The 22,740-nt window shown below is 43.0% G+C and overlaps 1 protein-coding gene across 4 annotated transcripts in view; it reads left to right on the forward strand.

Annotated features, from left to right (window-relative positions):
* PHACTR2 (phosphatase and actin regulator 2) overlaps window positions 1–22,740 on the forward strand; it is a 133,180-nt gene that overhangs the window by 21,960 nt on the left and 88,480 nt on the right. Inside the window, exon 1 of one of the 4 annotated variants that reach the window (XM_040058262.2) lies at window positions 6,282–6,435. The exons of the other annotated variants lie outside the window; for them this stretch is intronic. Within the exon in view, the coding sequence (XP_039914196.1) occupies window positions 6,423–6,435 (13 nt within the window). The 5' untranslated portion in view covers window positions 6,282–6,422. Of the gene's footprint in view, window positions 1–6,281; window positions 6,436–22,740 lie in introns of those variants that run through there. 4 annotated transcript variants of the gene reach the window in all.

Raw genomic sequence — 22,740 nt, forward strand, 5'->3', positions numbered from 1 at the left:
CCACAGCCCATATGAAATGGAGTTTGAATCTGGAACTTTATTTCAGTGGACACATGGAAGCAATTTTTTTTATTCCTTGTTATGATCATATAATACTGAGGATTATAGCAGCCCTCTACCTTAAAATTACACTTTAAAAGTCTTATTTTGAGCTGATGTTCCCTATTTTCTATACCTGATTTAGTTTAGCACTCCGGGTGGCAAAGGCCGTGCTATGAGGTAAGGTTTTGGTTGGAGCTCATCTCCGTTTCCATAGGAATAGTAACTTGTTTCAAAGCATTTGTTTGTGATATTTAAAGAGAAAAGGAGAGAGGTTATTTCAGTTTGCTTGACAGAATTCATTTATGTGAGCAATATGTTATATTAATGCATGAACACCCACGCCAGGCACTGTAAATGGCTGCCCAGGTCTTGTAGCCTTTCACCTGGAACACTTACCCAGTTTTCTGTGACAGAGAGGAAAATACATCTTCTGGACATTCCCAAATCATAGCCCTAGTCCCTTTGGTAGCCATTTGTTTTTCCAAGTAATTTCTAATTTTGGGAGACTGTAAAAAGCAAACAGAAGGGCATGTTTTGATTCTGACAGCAAATGCTTGGCAGTTCGGTGGAAGACGTGTGGCAGTTTCAGATCTGTAGAATTTCCCTCTGTAGCAGCCACCCTTGGCTCTGTGCAAGCTGGTACATGGCACAGCCTGAGAGTCTGACTTAGAGTAAGGGCAGAACACAGAGGAATAACCAAGCCTAGGTTGTGTGTGAGGGTGTACTCATGAGAAGGCAAAACGAGGGAAGAAGGGCACGTGATGCAGAAGTAATGGCTGGCTAAGAGGGAGGATGGAGCACAGACAAGTCTTTGATTTGAGGCATTTGTACCAGCATGTCAATTAGACCTGACTCTGAGAATATTTAACTGTTTTCTGAAGGCAGACAGTCTGCCAAGAGTTCTGAGCTGGTTTAATAGTAGTAAAAATGTTTGAAGCCATTAGACATCTTGTTTGTGAGGCCTCCACCACCAGCCATGCAGCTGTGATCATGGTGACACCAGCACACAGTCAGTACATGTTTACTTTTGGCCATGCCAGGCACAAATCATTCAAGAATATCCAAATCCAAGAAATTCTCTAAAGATTTCCAGGGCCAGGTAGGCAGTTAGGTACATGCAAAGCCTCCATAAAGGAATTGGTGAGAAAGCTAAAGAGGAAAACCTTGTGTTTATTTTTCCCAGGTATTTCAAACTGAACACAGACCATGCTGCTTTGTAGATATGAATTCACTAAAATACAGGATTCAGAAAAAAGTTACAATTTTCTTAAATAGTCAGGTATTTGGAGATGTTTTTCTTGTCCATGCTTTTATCTCCTCCTGAGCTCCCCTCTTTACGATATGCTGAAACCTGTTTCTTGATCTGTCCCAGTGTCCCTCTTTCCCCTCCCACTTCCTCTATCCCTCCTCTCAGTCGTGCCACCCTCTCTCCATCGAGCTCAACATACGCTCAGCCCCTTCCTGCTCCCTCTGAAAACCCATCTGTGCTGTGAAACTCTCCACCTACAGTGACCCCATATCGCTGTCTGGATCCCACTCTCTCCTTGTTTTCTCAGTTTAAATCTGTTGACTTCAGAGGTGTTGCTTCTCCCCTTGCAGCTTTCAGCAAGAGTCAGAACCACTGCATCTGCCCAGGCTGTTCAAGGATAAAGTCTTCCCGGGGAACAAGAGACTCCTGCTGTTTTCTCAGCAAAACAAAGCACTCTCTGCACTTACAGCTGTGTGTTAACAATATTTCCAGGCTGAAACAGAGCTTCTTCCCAAGAAAAGAGCATCCTTGTAACTGTCCTGCTCTCAAACTCTTCTGCCTGTGTAAGGCGGGAAAAAGGCATTTGGCAAAACCTCTTCCCAACAACGCTGGGAATTGTTAGTGAGGCTTAGGGAAGGTTTCTGCTGGTGGTTGTTTCTGCACTTTTCCAGATCCTCAGTCTTTACCCAGGGGAGCCTGTTCCATGCATACTGCCCTGCACATCCTCAAGAGGTTTTCCCTTTTGCCTAGCAATTTTCAAGAACGTGCCAGAGATGGCTTTCATATACATAAAGCCTGAAGGATGTGTATCTAGTAACTTTGCATTTATAGATGTGTTACTAATTCCAGATTTTGGTGCAGTTCATGAGCACCAGAGCCACTTTGTAACAAGCAGCAGTCTTTGATACTGACTGAAATACTGGGATATGTCTGTAGCAGAGGGCAGATCTTTTGCTGTCGTTCCCATACCTTCTCACAGTGTCCTCTCTTCCCTCCCAGTGAAACCACCTCACCATTGGTGGTTGGAAAGGCAGTTCAGAGAAGGAAATACCTTCTAGGGGCTACAGATCCCTTGTTCTCAGCACAGTCGTTGCCCTGGGATATGGTGGATACTTACAAGAATCACATGAAGTTGTCTATTTTAGAGTATTGATGATGAGTATTCAAACCCACAGCATCTAAAAACAAGTATAGTTTATCCCAGAGACACCTGCCTGATGATTTCTGTGTGGGAGGAAACAGACACAGTGAAAGGGAAGTGAAACATTTTGCCCGAAATGGCATCTTACAGAATCAGATCTTTGCAGTGACAAATGTGCACTGAACAGAGCCAGATTTCACATTTTCTAAATGTGTTCTCAGGCAACTTTGTCATGATTGGAAGTACCACAGCTGAAGCTGTCCATCGATTCTGCAGGTTTGTCAACTCTAAGTGTTTTTGATGGCTGGGCACTGAGGTCTCTGTTTACCCTGATTTCTCTATTTGCTGCTTACCTGGGCAGATTTCTGTGCCTCTGTGAATCCTCATTGATTTTCCTGGGAGTGAAATGTCATTGCTGCAGCAGGCTGTGTACATCAGGTATATTGGATCGTTAGGGTTCTGTGGAATTAGCAGCGCTACTAATGTACCCTGTAATGCTTTCTTCTCCAGGGGTTGGCCCTGATTATCTGGGTTTGTGACTTCATTGGCTCCTGGCTCTGCTCTGGGGTCTCACACAACCTCCAGTGTGTTTATCCTCACACAGCTGAGGTGTGGGAAGCGAGCACGGTACAAGCCATCCCTAGGTCAGATGTTGGAGAAGCCTGCACAAAATCAGGATGAAGAAGGAACTGAGCCCAGGTCTTCAGTGCCTATGGCTGAAATGGATTGTTAGACAGGACCACCTCGTAGGTGAAGAAAACCAGGATGCAGTGTGATGGAGTATGAGATTTTTGCAAATGAACAGAGAGCTTTGCACCTGTGCAGATCTGATCTTCTTAGCCCTTACCTAAAATTGTCCTTGAAAACACTGAGTCATTTTGGTGTCATGCAACTCTGTATTGTGATGGGGTTGCTCTGTACTCACAAATTAAGTAAATGTATGCCTGCAATGTATGTATATTTACTTCTAAATAACAGTCACAGTCTCCATTGAATTCCATCTATTACCTGTATCTTTCCCCACGTTCAGTCAGGCCAACGTTGCTTTAATCCTGTAAGAACGGCATCTGATCGTACACATCTGTTGATGTCTATGCAATAATCTAATTACCTACAATTAAAAAAAAAATCCACCCAAATTCACATATTTTGTAAAGCTTTCTCTTTTTTGAAGCTTCTGGTGCGATACTTTCTGTTCAAATGGAGGAGATTTACATCTGACGTTGTATGAAATTTTCATTTATAGTTAGCTTTCGAGAGTTCATAAATTCCCATAACAGCTAATTTCATTAACAGTTCCTGTCACACAGGCACGATGGAGCACCAAACTCAACGCTTATCAAGCTGTTGCAGTTGGGATTTCCCATACTCTAGTTATCTGACTTGAAGCTGTGAGTCTCAATTACATGTCAGGCAGGGACCTGGGTACACATAAGCCTCTTCCAGGGCATCCTTGGAAGGAAACCTGTGCATGTGGGCAGGAGGGGAGCTGTGGTGTGCTCCTGTAGGTCTTCTCATCGGTGTGACTGGGGGACCAGCGCCCTGAAGGACACCGTGAAGCCCACCTGCCCCGCCGCTGAGGTTCAGCCACGGCACGCACACTAGGGCTGCTCTGCACATAGAAATAGTCACTGTCTGGAGCTCTTCACTTCCCTGAGGTCTATGTAGGTGCACCTTTGCACCTTCTCTTGGGGTCTCTGGCCGGGGGAATTGCTCTCCTGTATTCCCTAGCCACAAGGGTCAGGACTGGTTTCCTACAGCTGCACTATTGCCTGGTGCGGTGCTCCCCATTTGCAGCTTCCAGTGAAGCTCGAAGCAACCAAGTTGGATTCAAAACCAATCTCTCTTACTTCTAGTCAGCACAAGACATTTGCATACTTGGTGGGATTTAAGATATCTGTCCTTCTGCCCTGCAGCGGCTTTGTCTCCATCCCTCAGTGCTGTTTGAGCTCAGACACTGGTAGGATTTGCAGCTCTGCAGAGCCCCATCTCAAAACCAGGCCGTCTCTTCTTTTCACACAGGCAGCCTGCTTGTCCCTTGGTTGGCTCCATAGTAGAGCGGTAGCATCCTCACACAAAGGCACAATCCTCTGCCCTTCTCTCCTGAGCAGTCTGCCAGCACTGCCATACATCCCCCAGCTCTCTCCAGGACACGTGCAGCTTTAAAGACACACCAAGAGCCTGAGCTTTTTCTCTTTCCTGCAGGAGCCCAGCATTCTCCAGGCAGCTCTCTCCCACGGAAGAGCTGGAGAAAAGTGATTGCCTTTATCAGATGGCCATCGCACAGCCTCCAGTTTAGTGCTCCTCTGCAACTAGATTTCACCAAATGTGCTTTAACCAATTACCCAAACTGGCACATGAATCAATTGTCATGATCTGATACAGGATCTAGCAAATGAATAAGCTCCTTGTTGGTCATCTTTAACCCTTTGTACTAGTGTGGTATCTGTGACATGCGCTAATGCAACATGCTTATGCTAACTTCTATTTTTTATAAGCTCTTCATAAGCCACTTATAAATAGAAGCTTATTATGAAGTGTGACAGATCTCTAATCTTTAGTCTCTCCTTAGCCCTCCAAGCGTTTCCTTTCTGAAAATACAAAATATATCCAGAATGCCCTAGATATTTTCCATTCTTGCTGATGACTTTAGCTCTCAGTCATTGATTCTTTCCACTTCTTAATCAGTGCAAATAGATCAGTGCTGCAATCGTCTTTTTATTTAAAATTTAAAAGAGACAAATAAGATCAAAAGGACATTGAAGGGGTGATGAATTGAAAATATATTTTGTTGCTCACGTGATGCTGTGAGGCAGAGGGTCAATATAATGGAGACATAAAAAAGCTGTATTCCTTCTCCATTACAATAAAGAGGATTGGAGTGAACTATCTAAGGGAAGGTACAAATACTGAGAAAATACTGTGCAGCATTTATGTACTGTCAGTACTTTGTGACATTTGCTTTTACCAAAGGCCATGTGTGTAATGGTGCACCTGCCACCACTGAGCAAACACTGTGGCACAAAATGCCTGGTTTAGGGTTACATAGCAAATCAGTGCCAAAATGGGGGATGGAACCCTAATATCCCGGTACAAGGAAATTTTTATGAGTCTATACTGAGTTTGTTTGTTTACTACTGTGGGGGAAAAGCCTGTGCTTCAGAGTCTCAAGTGATACGGAAAATTCAGAATTAATACCTCTTCATTTCAGCATGTCACTCTGATTTTTTTTAACCCAATCTCTCCAGCATCCAGCATTTTTTACTTTGACTTCAAAATAAGTAAAGCCCTGTAGTTGCTTTTCACCCTTTCCTTACATTCAGCTATGATCACTGTAATAATGTATGTTTGCAGGCAATTAATATATTGATATGCATTCACAGATAAGTACATCTACTGTGTTTCTCACAAAAAGGAGAACACCTGATGTAGAGAACATCAGGTGCAGAACTTGCAGGATTTAAGCACAGCCAAAGCTAATGGCTGCAAAATGTAGTTCAACCTAACACCTTCTCAGCCACAGATTCCTCCCCCTTTTTTTTTCTCCCTAAAACTTTTGTTGTTGCGTCACCGATAAATAACAGCCCTTTGCTCGGTAATATATCCCTTTTGTATTTAAGGTTTTACCTTCCTACCCATTAAGCCTCTCCTCATCAGCATTACTTTTACTTTTCAGAAAGAAATATTCAGTATTATAGGCTAGGAGTTCTTTTGTTTTCCCCCCATAGCTGTAAAACCCAGGGGGATTTAAGTATCTACTTGATAGGCTCACACAATCTTAATCAGCCTATAATGGAGCTAATGGCTGTTTGTCATCCTCGGAGATATAAATTTCCTGGTGATGTCTACTGCAGTCAGTACATGAAGTATGCTCTGACTGCCAGCAAGGTCTAATAACCAGGAGAAGGGCAGCCAGCTTCATTAGCGAGCCTGAGACCGTTCCGGCTGCTTTTCTGGGGAACTGTGCTTTTTGAATACCGAGAGGGAATAATGGATAATACCGGTAAGTGAAATAAAACAGATCTTCATTCTTAGTGGAGCTACGGGGTTCGTTTGTATCGTCTCTCTCTTGCTGCAGGAGATTTGTTTCTTTAGCCTCTGTGGCTTCTTCCTTTTAAATGCCCTTTATTAAAGCAAATTTTGATGTCTAAAATGTGACACACTTAAGTTGTTAACCCCTTAACAGTCTGGTTTTTTTTCTGCTGTAAGTCTGTTTCCTGGAAATGTGAACTTAAACTGTAATGTAGGATCTGCCTTTTTAAGGTATTCAGTGTTATTTCAGCAGCTATATGCAGGAAATGTGGCAGGAAGGGAAAATGCGTGTACTTCAGAGAGAAATATCTCTCACAGTTTGAAATAGGTGTGGATAGGTAACTAATAAAGCTAATAAAAAGTAGAAAATGGTTAGCTCCCATCTTATTTTAAGCTGGCTCTGTTTTCTCTGTGTAATGCCTTAATCTCTTTCATATTTAGTGCATAAAATACTGAATATATTTGCACTTTTTATTTTCTTTGATGTTCCAACTTTAGATCATGCATTTTCATCCCAAATAATGCACTTCACGGTTTCTAAGGAGGCGCACACATCACTACATCGGTGATGAAACGCATTATTTGCCTTTCCCTTTTGCATTACCCTCTATCACAAGGCAGAGAAAAAAGAGAGCTTTTTGGGACAGGTATTTTGCATGCTACTTTGACTGCTGTGAAACTTGAACATGTGGAGATCTCACAGATTTATTGGTACTAGTGCGATACATCTTAGGAGACGCAATCTGCAGTAGCTTCAGTGCCCTTTGAAACCTGCTCAGATCATCAGATTTGTCTAATGTTGACCTTAAAAGTGACAATCACCTCGACAGTGTGTGGCAAAGATTATTCTGCGGTAGGTTTCAGTGATTTTCAGGGCATTGTGGGTGTTTGATTTGATTTTTTTTTTTTTTTTTAATTTTTTTTTTTTTAATTAGTAGAAGCAAAACTCTTGCTTGTGTCTGCTAAGCTGTCCATGTCATTCTCATCTCACATGTATCATTATCAACTTCTGTGACAAACAGATAAAAAGGTCTTGCTGCCTTTATTTCTATAAAGTCCAAGACCCACCCCCCCCAGAAAAAAAAAGTTTTTCTAGAATTTAAAATGTAATATCGTGGAAAATTACATTGCCAGCATTTAAAAAACCTGTCATGGTCCTAGTAAAATGTTCAGTTTTGGAAATAAATAAGATAAGCAATATTCTTTGCACTTGATGCTTTGGCTAGCTTTTAAGAAGCCTTAACATAATAAATGATAATGACTTGTGTTTGATATTGCATGACAAGGCAGAATTTTCTGCTGGAGGAGAAGGATTCCTGCTCTCTAACACAGAATGCCTGTGGGCAAGAGATACCCTGGCAGGCAGAGCTGCTAATTCCTCCAGGTTTTTACACTCTTCAGCATCAACAGCTAATACTATTGCAGTCTTGATGGAACTACCACTTTAATCCAGCTATAAGAATCTGTCCTGGAATGAGTCACATTTATTTTAAAGGCCAGTTTCCAGTTTTGGGGGGATGAAGAGGGAAGCTAGTGTCTGAAAACCATAGAAACAGATTTTCCTATGTGTGGGTTTTAAAAGTTTTGTTTGGGGTTTGGTGGTTTTTGGGTTTTTTTTTGCTAAGGAAGAATCCAGTTTGGTTGCTATCTGCAAAAAAGTTAAAACAAGTAAGGCTTGATGTCTGCACAACTTACCAGCTATTCTCAAAGCTTCTTATAACATTAGTTTGCTGAATAACTCCAGATATTTTTTCTTTTCTCATGCAGAAACAGTGACTGATGCTTTCCATTCTTAGAAAACAACCTATATACCATTGAAATTGGTTAAAATAATTCGTCCAAACAATAACTAAAATATAATTGTAAAAAAAAAAAAGGGGGGGGGGAAGCCCCAAACCAACTCAACAACAAAGTTAAGCCATATTGAAGACATCATGGCAGAGGGTAAGGCTGTGATCCAGTTTCTTTCATGGTTGCCAGTGATCATCCTGCTGCCTGTGGTCAGCTTGCCCCAAATCCCCAGCAGGCTTCAGTGTCATACGTGGGGTATGGACACGCTCCCTTCTCCAGGCAGCTCTTCTGACAGTCCAGCCTCTTCCGCACTTCCAGTGGTGTAGGGAGTACATCCATTTCCAAAGAGCCTGCAGGGTGCTCGGACACAGCCAGGTCTGTAGAGGAATGTTTAGGGCTCATGATCCCTACTTGGGATGCCAGTGTGGGGACTGTGCAGCTGAACACCTCTGGCCTGTCCCTCTGGCATCTCCAGGGGTGGGAGAGCACCTCTGAAAACCCATCTGGGTGCTTCTGAGATCAGAGAGCAGCAGGATTATTTGCATCCCTGAGCCCAACTGACTGATTAATTTGTTCTTTAGCAGTCTGCCAACTAAAATGTAAACACATTAATGCACATAAACTGGAAACCTGCCCGAATTATTCGTGGAGAGATGCTATTTCTGACAATACAGAACTGCAGAATATTTGCAAAGCTGCGTGTTTTAGCTACTGAGTGTCAGAAATAACAATTTGGTATCAGTGTCAGTGAATCGGGCCTCTGTTATTAAACTCATCATGCCGCCGAAGAGACTTTCAAAGTCAGACCGTGGATAATTGCTGGGCAAAACTCCATCTTCTGCTCCGCATAACAGAAATACCTCTGCAATTCATCACTCTTCTCCTCTGTCATCATTAAAATTGTTTTCTGGCCAAAACTGTCATTTTAAAAGATCAGTGTTGCTAATAAGTCACCTGTGTACACTTTTAGCTGTTATGGTTGATGCCATTGTGTGGGGTTTAGAAACAATGTTTTTGTTTTAAAAGTCCTTTCCTTTAAGTGTTAGATTGCTCTTATTTTTATTCTGTGTACCGAGACAACTGCGCGTAATTGTTGTCTCGTGTGTTCTTTTAAAAGCCTTTCCTGGAATAACAATAAAATATTCATCCATCTGTGTAGGGCACAACAGGACAGTTCTAGCTGTATTTTTTGCCTATTTTGGCATCAGCTGTTTGTGACAGGCTGTCTGCAGGTATTCAGCTGCAAGGCTGCCTGCTGCTCTGGGCAGGGGACAGCAGCCAGCAGCCTCCACTGGCAGGTCCTGGGCTCCAGCTTTGCTGCACACATCTACTTTGGACCCAACACATCAAGCCTGGAGACAGGCAGTGGTGTAACAAAACTCATTTTTAAAAAATAAGAAGGCTTGGAAATAACTCGGGGGGGACGAGGGGTGGGGAAAGCAAATATAAAAGCGCCAAGAAACTTGCAGTAGCAGGAAGAAAGAAGCTGTGGAAACAGAAGTGCTCCCAAGTGATGCATTTCCTTTAAGGGGTGAGATCAGCAGCGTGTCTTTCCCCAGAGCTCCTAGTCAGCTGTGTCCTGCTTGGACAGGCATCTCACCTTAAAGCAGACAAATCTTACACACTCATTCTTACCAAGAAGAATGCCAGTGTGACGTGCCAAGGGCTTGGGGGGAGAATCTCATGGGGGTGAATGGCACTGTAGTGAGGTCCTGTGTCACGCATACCATACTAGTAATGAACAAAACCAGGAGGCCTTGTTTCATGTTTCTTGGGGATTTGTATGACTTCTTTGCACTTGGAGTATTATTTCAGCAGTAATGAGCTAGCTGTGGTTAATTGTTACCCTGAATTATGTAGGTTCTGCAGCTGTGGCTGCAGGCTGTGCCTTCAAGTAGAAAATGCGCTTTACAGGGACTGGAGGGCTTGTCTGTTGTATAGCCTCTCTCTGAGGAATATCCAGTAGCAACATCTATATTTGACCTACAGTGAAACTTAGAGCTTTCCACTGAGATGAGACTTTAACTTGAAGCCTGAAATGCTGTGGGATGAGGAGTGCTGCAAGTGGTCAGTTTAGCCTTCTGCATGACGTGATGGTTCTCAGGAAGGGTAAGAGACACAGGAAACTGTTTGCAAATGGAAATTCCCTTGCTTTTGAAGTAACTGGTCATTTTTGTCTTTCTGTAAGTCAATAGGACTTATTTAGCGTTCTCTAAATATAAGACTGCTGGGATTGAATGCTGGTTGAGGATTTGACTTTACAGATACTTTGTTATGTCTTGCCTGATTTCGAGGCAAAGAGGGTGCATCTTTCTAAAACACAGAGGAGAAAAAAAAAACCCCACAAACAGGCAGAAGAACAAAATTGAGAGGAGGATTTCAGTTTATCATCCTGACTTCTCATCAATTCTTAGTGTTCAAAAACCTCTTATGTAGCTGAGCTGATCTGTGCGCAGAACTAGGCTAGATAACAATCTCAGTGAGTTGTAAGGTTCATTTGTTGCCCATAAAGGGCTCTGAAATTCTTTGGCCATCTAAGGCTTAAGCTGGTCTGGATTGTCCCTATGAATTTGGAAACCCATTAACACAAAACCACTTGTAATGGTGACACAGTGGCAGTGTCACCACGGATTTGTGAGCCCTTGAGATAACTCCAACTCCAGCAGCAGAGTTAGTCACATCCTTTGGCAGGCTCTGTTTTGATCTTTGATGGTACTTTGTCCATGTTCTCCCAAGTGTGAAGGTGTTTTTAGAGAGGACAGCAGCACCTCCTTTCTCTGTCCCACTCCTGTGTAAATGGGGCTAGACATGATGCCATGTTTCTTTTATTGGACCCATTTGCCATGTTCTGTAGATCTCAAAATGGTTTGCTCATGAACAATAAAATAAAAAGCAATAAGCATCTCCTTTATACTGCTAATTTGCCTCCTATTTTCACCCATTCCCCCTGCTGAAGTGAGCACTCTAGTGTATCACAGGTCACTTTCTGCTAGAAAGTTGAATTTCTTCTTGTTGTAATTTTAGAATAGTATTCATAGTCTATGCCCCTTTACTCAGAAGTTGGAACAGTGTGTTTATAAATCCATGTCCTTGGAAAACATTTCTGTGAGGATTAAACTTCCTTGTGATGCTGCTGTTTCCCGTGTTGTTTTTGAGTCTCTATACACATAGCACATAGAATGACTATTTAGGAACTTGCACTAGGGGTAAATAAACTTGCACCAGAGCCAAATACCACGTAGCACTAAAATGATGGGCATCTCCTAATGTGGAGATAGTCCACCCACCCTGCTTCTCTTTCACCTGAAATGCTGTGGTTCCACTGTGCTGACACACACTCATGATACTTTAAGCAATGATTGCAGTTGCTGCAGTGCTTCTTATGGAGAAGTAGCATGAACTCTAGCTGGTTTAGAGAGATGGTATAACACTGATTTTACTTACTAAAAATTTCTGATTCTTTTTTTCTGGTAAAAGCTGGCAAGCATCAAACCATCAAGTTCCGCGTTCACGCCTTATATTTACATCTGCTGGTTGTGTGGCATTTTTGGCCAGCTGCCTTCAGACCCCTATTCTGCACTCTGGATCATCACTGCCACCCTATGGTGAAGAAGCAAGTGTTGTGTACAGAAATACTAATGCAAGTTTGAGAGACAGCACTTCCCCATATGCTTCTAACAAGGATGAAACCAAACTTGCAGGAGCCAATTATTTGAACAGTACAAGAAATCGGCCCAGACAAGGAAAGGTTGTGTTAAGAGGCACTAGGACAAATCATTCCAAGAAAACCAGCCTGTGTTCCAGGGGCTTTGAACATCCCAAACTGAAGGTGCTGGAAGTGAAGGGCAGGGGGAGGAAACAAGATAGCATGACCGAAGAGCTGATGGCTGAGAACAAGGATTTAGTCTGTTGCTGTTTCATTGTCATTCATTGTCTCTGAGTCTTCTATGAAATGTGATGCTTAATTGTGGGGTGACTTGCATGGCTCAAAAAGTTGACTGGATGGAATTTCACCAAAATAATCCTCACTTTCCCTATTTTTTCCTCTTCATCTCACTATTTAAGCATTTTTTATATTTTCACATAAAACGTTTACGAGACTTCTTCCTGAAGTATAATTGGAAAATATAAGCAGCTTAGAACTAGAAGAATACCTAGCAACCTTCTCCCAGCAGACAGGAGTAAATCCTGAATAAAACTGCTGAGTTTGTCTCTAGTCACTCTTGCTGGCAGTCGCTGGGTAACCCTGAGGGCCCCAAGGGAATCCTACACCCATGGAGCTGAGTGTGCCCCACTCTGGGCACAGCCTGACACCAGAAGGGATGTCCCATTCACTGCTGGAGATGCAAGAAGAAGGAAGAAGCCATATCCATTTGAACAGATCTATCACCTTTACTACAGCTACGGGGAGACTGAGGCTCCTGTAGTTTGCAGATACTTGTGCACAGGCATCCTCTCCAAGCACCTCGTGGGGGCAGTGGCACCAGCACAAGGACTTCTGCAAAGGTGACAAGAAGGGGTGATTTGTCTGCTTTCCTCCCAGAGGAGACAGACTTAACCCCGACTTGTCAGCCATGAGGTATTGGGTTATAGATTGAGGAAATATATGGCTCAAACAGTGGACTTGAGTGAAGAATTAGGTCCCTCTCAACGTCCAATTTTGAAGTAAAGCAAAAGGCTAGGAGAAAATTAATTGGCCAGGGCCAAATATTTGCTTAATCTTGGTTTTCTCCGCAACGCCTTTCCTGTAATGTAACTATCAGAGATTGCTTATTTTATAACTTACTATATGGGAAATGCCCTTTAAATGTGTTTCTGAAAAGCAACAGAATATTTCATGACAATGATAAAGACAGCCCTATGCCTCTGTAGAGAGTCAGGCACGGTGGGAGACAATCCCAGAAACAGCTTTTCCACCTGGGGCTTGACCATTGCTAGAAGGCGTGCACGATGTGGTTCCAATACAAATATGACAGCAGCTGGTATTTCCACAGGAGACAAAGTTGTGATCGATTCGTCCTAGCTCCAGCTCCTGCTGACTCACAAGTCCCTTCTGTCTTTCTCACTGGCGCTTGAGTCAGTCCAAAAAACAAGGGGTGTTTCATTATGGAGGCTTGCCTGGAAACCATGTGGAGAGATGAACTGAAAATATGGCGATCCCAGGCATAAAATTTGAGCTGCTGGGAGCTGCTTATTGACATTTAAATCGTAGTTCAGCAAGACTTTGCTATGGCCTTACTGTCAGGGAAAATGGTTTGTTGACAGAAGAAGCCTATGGACTTCATGACTGTGTTTTATCACAGAAACAGGCTATATATTTTAGCTGCTTTTTTTGTAGCTGTAGTTGTTGTATATCTCCTTTTTCTTCTCTTTTTTGTTTCTGTTTTTATTGTTTAATATTATTAAAATAACTACCATGACACATTACTCTGGTTTAATTTCAAGTGATATTTGGCAACTTCTACTGGTGAGATAAGGTTTAATTGCTCTTGGCATTTTAAAAAGAAATGCAAATGACAAAAATATTAAACTGACAAATTGTGACAGCTCACATAACACTTTTTACAATGGATTTTTTCCATGCATTTTTAATATCCAGAATAGTCAGCTTTAATACTACCATATTTACAATAAATCATTATTCTAATGGAGACATTTTGCTTTGTCAGGCAATACACAATCAGCAGTTTTCAATAAAGAATCTGAAAACTGTTTAACGTTAATTCTGTGACACAAACTCATAAAATCCAGACAATTTATAAACGGGGCCAATATGCTGCCCTTAAATTGGGATATTAAGGAATAATTAGAGCACAGTAAGGGCAGGTTGCCAAACGTAACTTTTAAATTCCCCAGTTTGTATCACTTAGCACAGTGATTGTAATGTATTATGTGCCTTCTGTAAGGCATAAACATGCATTTCCTACAAAATGGCTTAAGGCACCCGCAAGAGGTTGAAGTAGCTGTTTACTTTGGCATGAGTGGCTTCAAGAGGCATAAAGCACCACAGAATTTAGGAACAACGATGGCTTTGGGGTTAGAAGGGGAAGTGGGAAGCCGTGGTAGAGTCAGTTTTTCTCAGTTTTTCTCCAAAACTCGGCAATGGGGTTTTTGTTTGTTTGTTCTCTCCCTTGGTAGCCCATGAGGGCTGTGTCTCCTTGGGGTGACAGGAGGTCCTTGAGGCAGCTCTGAGCACATTGATATGGTGTGGTGCCTTTTGCCCAGCGGACATCAATCTGAGCCCCTAAACAGCACAGTCACATCAGCACTGGGGGCTGGAGCCCGACTGGCGAGCCAGCTGGGGTTAGATGGGATGCGGGCTCTTGCACCAGCTCAGGACGCAGCTGTTCTAGCTCGAGCTGGAGGATCTTTCAGCTCTGTGCTGTTCACTGATGGAAACAGAGCCTGCCCCTGCCCACAGTTTTGGAGGTGCCATCCACCCTGATGAATTACCTGCCTTATTTAGAACGTTACACACTGCCATGCGAGGGCATCTTGGCACTTCCTGAGGCTAGACAGTCTAGGTAGTGGGGGGAAAAAAAATAATATTTTTTTTACCGACATGCAGGAGGTTCTAGGGCAAAAGTAAATGTGATGAAGTCTTGAGCAAGATTTTGAGGTCCCTGAAGATGAACAGTTTACTTAACAACATCAAAGGGTGACAAGCAGGGCTTTGTATTATTTTCTTGTCCTCAAAATAATGTAATGTCTATCAGTGTTCCTTGTTTTAGCTGTGGGTATTGTCACCCCAAGACAATTCTTTAGCTCAAATACTAGAGGACATGAAGTAGCTCTACACAAAACTCTTCATTTTCACACAAGTTTCTTTCACATTTGCAAACCCTCAAGTTCTCCAAGTGTCATGTATATTCTCTTATACTGTATCTCAGGAGGCCTGACTGCAAAGAGGAGCAGGAAGGTATAAAACTGGCAAAGCAGACGTAGTGCTCAGCACCATTAAAGTCTTATTTTGAGCTGCTGGAAGAGAAAGAGTAGAGCCAGTGTTATTTCCCAATATGGTATCTTCTCCCAGGGAGGAATAAGAAGGATGATTGTGGGGTCCCCTTCCTCTCTCAGGTGGTAGCCTGCCTACGGCTTTACTCTGCACTGCAGGTGAAGAAGCCGATGATATGCCACTTAAGCCAAGGAGGCAGTTTGTGCAGCTGTGGTTTAAGAACACTTTTCTGAGGGCAGCGTTTCTCCACTGTAATGCTGTGTGTGCTTCAGTGAAGTCTTGAGGTCTGCTTCTCCCTGCAGTCCCATTGCGTGTTGTGACAGAGAAGCACTGTTAGCTGCTTTGTGGAACAGCTTGCAAATCTGGGGACAAGATTGCCCCAAGTTCCCTCATTGCTGCTTGCAACCATAGCTAGAATTCTTTGGGGTGTTTTTTAAGCAAAATTTGAAATTCTGAGGGCAAATTTAGCTTTTTTCCCCTTGTAGAGCAGCTGGCTCCCAAGTGTTTGTGTACATCTTTCAGGTGCAGACAAGTTGTGTGTCCGTTTCAAAGGAGCACCCTCAGGGTGTGCAAGGGGAAGGCAGGAGTCAAAATCCTTTTCAGATCAGCATTTAACTACATATTTGTGTCATTGCTGCCTCTTGCCATAATCTCCTTTTCCTCTGCTCTGCCTTTAAGCTTTTCCCCCCAGGCAGTAAGTGCAACCTCACGCAGTTGATCAGACTGCTGATGGAGAAGAGGGTTGCCACCATGACAGCTGATGTGCGTGGCCTGAAAAGCGCCACAAATAAATTTCTCAGCACATGGTGGGTTGAGTTGTATGACCTCAGGCTTTCCTTTTCTCTGCTTGTGGCATGCCACACTAGTCTTTCACAGCTTTGCCTTTTACAGCTTCTCAGGAGAGCACCTAAGTATCTGCAGGATGCAGGAGTGGTGCTTCCCACAGCAAAGCATCATTGCCTGCTGCCATGCTGGATTGGTCCTCATAGCTCCTGTGGTCCCCTTCACTTGCACATTTTCATGCTGGTCTGCATGCTCGGTGTGAATTTGCATGACTGGGGTTTATATTTTATTTTATTTTATTTATTTTATTTATTTTTTATTTTCTTTTATTTTTTCATTTAATTTTTTTCCTTCTGCCTGTTTTCACAGTCACAATGTATTATGGGCAGAATGAAAAAGGAAAAAAAGTATTTTGACGATATTAGTAGCTTGGCAACCATAAAGCTTTCCCGTGGCTTTGCAGAGGAATTTGGAGCGCTTACGTTCTGTACTTCCCTTTATCTTGCTATGCACTGCACACCAGAGCTCCAGTTCTGCGACTGATGCCATGAAAGTAGGTTGCTGTGCTCAAATCCAGGGTTTGTCGGAGTCTTCTGAGTCAGTGCAGTGTATGCATTGCTGTTTTAGATTGTTTCCAACAGGGATCACCCATTGGCTGTCTCGTACTATTTGGAAGAGGGAGTAGGGGAGATATTAACAGTAGCTCGGTTTGTAGGAACAGAAACAAAATCATGAGAAAACACCTGTATCAAACTGGGCTTCTCAGCTAAGGGTTAAAGCAAAGAAACTTTTCACATACTCCATGCTTTGCCTGCTTGCCAACTCCCTGGTAGCATCAGCTGGACCCAAATGGGAGAAATTAGAAATCCTTTACACAGATATGAAAGGATTCCCATAGCTGAGAAGTGGCCCCTAACCTATTTCAGCTTTTGCTCTGTTAAAGGTGACTAGTCCAAGATATTTACCATCCTCAAGCACATCAACATTTCCACTTTGCTCCCAATATTTTCCTCCTATTTCATTATACTAAATCAAATTCCATTACGTGTTCATTTATAGAACAAGCTGTGTTCTCATGATATTTATGGATGGCTGCATCACGTGCTTTATGCAGGTCAAGAGACGTTGCAAACACAAAGGAACAAAGACGATTCCCGGCGCGCTCCTCAGCGTGTGGAGGACTGACCGGCATGGGCGACGTTCAGCCGCTGCGCGGAGCCTGTAGCGAGTTTGCAGGGCTTTAGAGGCTCTCAGAGATGGAATGCTGGGCCAGGTGTGTCTTTCCTGTATGTGTAGGAGGGACGCAAGTATGGCAGGGAGGCAGGGAGGTCCCAGCCTGCTGCAATGTGTGTTAGTCTGTAGTAGTGGTGAGTAGGGAGAGTACTGCAAAAGAGCTGCAAACAGTTGGCCACACGAAGGCACAGAGCTGACATTTGTTTTGCAGCCCAGAGATGGAGCTGGCACAGCTTTCCGGCCTTCTGTTTGTGTTCTGGGAAGGCAATGAGTTGCCTGGGCTTAGGAACATTCTGAAGTTAACCAGGTAAGGTTCACAATGTAACCCCTTGGTCTCCCTTATGAGAGAATTGCATGCTCTAGGAGAAATTATTATTAATCTGCCTTGCAGCAATTTTTAAAAAGAGTAAATGAGGTAGACTCATAAGCATTAGCTAGTGAGTTTGACATCAGTCCCAGGCAAAAATGTGAAACAGATGATACAGAGACTGAGCCAGAAAGAATTAAGAGATTGAATACAAATAATTTCGATTAACATGGGTTGGAGGAAAAACAGGTTTGAGGGAGATATTTCATACATCTATCTTGCTGCACGAGAAGATACTTGACTTGGTTCTGATTTGTAGAAACTAAAGCGATGCATAACCTATACGCTGTGTATCAGATGGGTTCTTCTGTGCCCAAATGCCATGTCTCAAAATACAAATGTGGTTTGGGAATTGCTGTCACTCGGGTGAGATTCAGGAGGTATCCAGCAAGAACTGGTCCTTTGCTCCATCTGTATGATGCTACTGGCACTGACTAGCAAGAAAAAAGTTATGTTTAGGCAAGAAAGGAATGCATTCGGTATGGACAAAGGAAAGGCCATATAATCAGGGACAAGACTAATTAGATCATCGTTACATATGGGGAGGCTCCATGTTGAGAGGCAGTGATTTTCAAAAATACCGGCATAATAGCGTTATGCTGGAAGCACATGTGCAACTGATGAGCTCTGGCTCAGAGAGCTGAGACACTCTTACACGTATTTGCAACATTGGAGGGTGCTGTCTTGCTCTAGTTGGAGCACTGGAGTGACTGCTTCTGGGATGCTAAATAATCTTTGGTGTCCCATGTCTTCCTTGAAACACAAAAATCTGAGGAGGGTTCAGGAAGCCTTGTGACAATGCATACTGATCACTGCAGAGTGATCACTCTGATGATTCCTCCACACTACTGTAAAAGAAAATTTTGTAATTCTGAATCTCCTTTGCACCTAACCCTAAAATTCCTTTGCAGTTTTCTAACTATAAAAATCCTACATATTGTTTCATTGTTTCTTACTGGAAAATACTAATTTGGACCTCTTAGTTCCCCTTTATTAATAAATATCACAGAGATCTCTCTGTAGAGGTATATTGTTGGCAACAACAATATATGTCTACATTAACATGTCTGGGTGTATCTGTATTAGATTAAAACACTGGCCATTGGTGATGCTGAATCTATTTCAAATTTGGAAAAGGAAGGTGACTTAAGTAGCACAAGTGAAAAACTATAGTGCACAACTTAGATCAGACAGACTGCTAAGAAGGCTGGAAATGAAGGGTCCCAGGTGCTAGAAAGCCTCCAGCATCTTGCTTCCTAATCAACACTCAGAATTTCTCCTTCCAGTTTTAATAAAGGCGTTGTTACCGCAGGATCTTGCTGCTTCTGCCTTAATTGCCACCTGTCGGACACAACAGAACGGCATCTCTGGCACACACAAGCCTTGGCTGTCCTGCCTTCTCAGCACCAGAAAAGCTTGTTGAAATGAAGCCCATTATACTGCTTTTCAGTGCAGAGGTAGTTAAATGAAAGATGTTTAATTCTTTCTCATCACCCCAGAGTCAGCACCAGCCAGAGATCCTGTACAAAGCATTAACTCATGTTCATTTCAGGTGCTAAGTACTAGCCAGGGGGGCAGGTGGGGGTAAGCCAGAACCAATTAAGTCATTTATATCCGCTCACACCAATGGAGGGGCAGATTCTGGCATTATTCCACATCTCTGAAATCAGGCACCATCCTCGTTTCTCAGTGCTGCTGTCAGCCTGGCAGTGTAGCTGAAACTCTTAAACAGCGGCAGAGAAGACCATGGTTAAACACTGCCTGGGTGCTACAACTAGCAGGGAGGTTTCACTGGCTAAAGCTGGCTTTTAGGTTACTGCTGCTGCTCTTCAAACTGCAGGGCAACACTTTCCAGTCTTACTACTGTTGCTTTGTGCAGGTGCTGTGACTTTCTCCTTTGTACTCCAGAGAGAGAGATAGTTTTTTGGGTTTTTTTTCTTTTTTTTTTCTAATCAAGTCTTTTAAATCATGATGCCCTTCAGTTTTTTATGTCATTCTTTGTGTGGCAGCTAAGGATCCTACACCACAGGGCACCCCTGCCAGAAGAGGCCTTCTGGGACAAAAGAGCTGGAAGCAGCAGAGTGGGTTGTGGTGAGGGTGAATGCTGTCATTGGAGGAGGCAGACAGTGTCTGCAAACTCCACAGTGCCTAAAATAACAAGCAGTTCATTAGGCCTTAAATAGACTGTGTATATGATAATACAGCCTGCTGCTGAGGGCCCTCATCTGTCCTTCTCTGCACCTACTTAAAATGCAGAAGGTGGTTGGGGGTTTTTTTGTTGTTGTTGTTTTTTGTGGGGGTTTTGTTTGGTTGGTTGGTTGGTTTTGTTTTGTTGGGTTTGGGGTTTTTTTGAAAGGAGAACTAGAAACAAGAGCCCAGCCCTATGCCACTGTGCTAACAGTACTTTATTCTCCATGCAAAAATGCCACCAGTACCCTTAATCCCAGCTGGCAGGATAAAAGTCCTCAAATACTGGTACTATACCAGCAAAAAGATCAGGTTATTTCTGTCACTGGAAAGTCAGAGAAGCAGGAATTAATCCCTTCAAGCAGAAAACAATACTGAGTCAAGAACCACCCCCCAAACTGTTCTGTGTCCTGCCCAAGCTATTACATGGATGGACAGAAAGGGTCTTTCCATCTAAATAAATGTTGGTGTTGTGTGGGATTTAGGCTGGAAATAGAGCCCCTGTGGCACAGATGACAGACAGCCTCACTACCCAGCACTGTGATATCTAAGCTTATCTCTTGGGAATTAGGAGAGAGGATACTCTTTTTCCCCAAACGTGCCTTCTCTGGACAGCCCCACGTCACTTGAAAAGGCTCCTCAACAAGCACAGCCTTCATGACTCTCTGGCACTCTTCAAAAGGGACTGGGCACTATTTCTCCAGCAGTGTGAGCGTTAGCAGGGCATTGCTGCAGTGCCCACAGCTGTGGTGGTACTCCCAGGGGAATGTTTAGTTAGCAAGGAGGAAAGCTCCAGTGTACAGATCATTCTGGTGCCTTTGTGGCTGGGCAGCAATGAAGGAGGGCGTTGAGGACTGTGGATCTGAGATTTTGTGGATTCAAGCAAATTTTGGTTAAAGGAAATGATTTCTCACAAATGTATTCCTGTATTATGCCTGTTGCAGATCTGTTTGCTGGGTACTGCGGGGTACTCAAATATTGCAATGAGGAGGAGCCTGAGGTTTGCTTTATGCCATAGCTGGTCACCTCCCACGGAGCACATCTCCAGCTACTCCGTGTTTTCAGGATAAATGCGCTCTTGCTGTACCTTCGTCTCCCCTGGGATGCAGAAGAGACTGACCGTGGTGGAAGCAGCCACCACACACAACACGTGCATTCCTCATAGCAAAGGGAATGGGAGCCAAGGAGTCAGCTCTGCGTGCACGCTTTCCTTGTAACCTTTTGCTCACATTCACAAACAATGCCCTATTGTGATGTTGTTTCCTGCAGATTATTCTAATAACCACTGAGCAGTGAAGCATGAGCACGTGTTCAGGTTTCTTACATTGAATTCTAATGTGATAAAACATGCCAGCTTTCTAAGGGTCAATAAAATGCACAAGAAAGAGAATTGGATAAGGTGGAGCACATGGAACTTTGTTGTAACTCTCAAAACTTGGAAGTTTCCAGGAAGAAATGGATTTTATGCCTAAGAAGACACAGTGTTTGCTTTCTTTTCTCCTATTTTTTAATTTGTCAGTGATATTGACAAATCTTTTCTCTAAAAGGTCACAGCCTGATGTAGGTAGGACAGCTTTAACAGGGGCTTGAAAGCAGTTATAATGGGGGTAAGGTTTTTTTGTGTGTGTGAAAAATACACAGCCCAGGTCCTCGCACGGTATTTGAGCCAGTACAAATGCCAATCAAGCGCCTTGCCAGGGAAAACCAGGAGTCCCAGAGCTCCTATGTGGCTGCTTCATCGCACATGTGCTCGAGCGTTAGAGGTCTCGACTGCACCAGCAAATTTGTAGTATATTAGGTGTAAAACTCACTGTCAGTGAAACACGTTGTAGTGACCTGAGTGAAAGAGCCCCAGAGAGGAGCAGAATGACGGCTCCTTTTGGCAGTTCAGTGCCGGGCTGTTGGCAGCAGACCCCTGGCGTGTGCACGGAAATGTTCTGTCTGTGGAGAAGGTCCCCCGTATCCTGGGCTGTCTTTTGTCCTTTAGGCTGACTCAGCTCTTAGCAAGCAATAACCTGAGAGCTGCGTAATGTCATGTCCTTTGGAGCAGTTTGCAGTCAGACAAATTACTTTCTGTGTAAAAATTAACACCCAAGCCTAAGAAAACTTCAGAAAATGTATGGGTTTTTCTTACTAAAGTGTTATGGTCCATTAGTTAGCCAATGTTGCTAGACAACTTTTACAAACAAAAAAGGCCTTGCATGAATTGTGGATCCAGTTGTCTCATATTAGTTAATTTGATGGGCCAATTATTTATAAAACTACCTCATATTTATCATATCATAAGGAAATGCCTGATTTGAATAGGTTACTAGCACCATACTAGTTTAATAAAACTGCTAGTTTTATTGAGGTGTTTCATCTACTAGTTTAATGATGAAATACCTTAAAAAGCAGATTTTTTTCTTTCTCTCTCTATTAGACTGGTAAATAGACATCTTTATTGTGTTTTCCTTTCTATATCTCTTCCAGTCCATAGATTTGAACTGTCCCGCTGCTGGAACTCCTATTCAGACTTCTAAAAATTTTGTAGGATTAATAGGTTGGTTTAACACAACTGTCCGTGCACTGAGAAGGTTTTCAGTGATGCTGGCCATACAGGAAAATTTGTGGTTTTTTACCTGGAACAGCATGCAAGTGACTTGCATCCGTTTCACATATCTATACATGGATTTAGGCCTAACTGTAAATGCATTCACTTTTTGAATTATTTTACTTAAACACAACCTGCCTTGTGAGGCCAGGAGTGGGTACTGAGTGCTGAGCAAGGGTTAAGTCTCCGTACGTTAAAAAAATTTTACTTTTATTAGCTTGAGCTGCAGTGATCTGACCCCTGACAATGTAATATTATTTTAACCACACTTTGTCTTGAATTGAATGGAAGTCTGCCTGGATCCAGATGTCCCATGCTGGGACATTGAGCTTTTGTGAAATTCAGCTGCACAAAATGAAGGTGGCCC

This window comes from Hirundo rustica, chromosome 3 (assembly GCF_015227805.2).
Source record: "Hirundo rustica isolate bHirRus1 chromosome 3, bHirRus1.pri.v3, whole genome shotgun sequence".
NCBI lineage: Eukaryota > Metazoa > Chordata > Aves > Passeriformes > Hirundinidae > Hirundo > Hirundo rustica.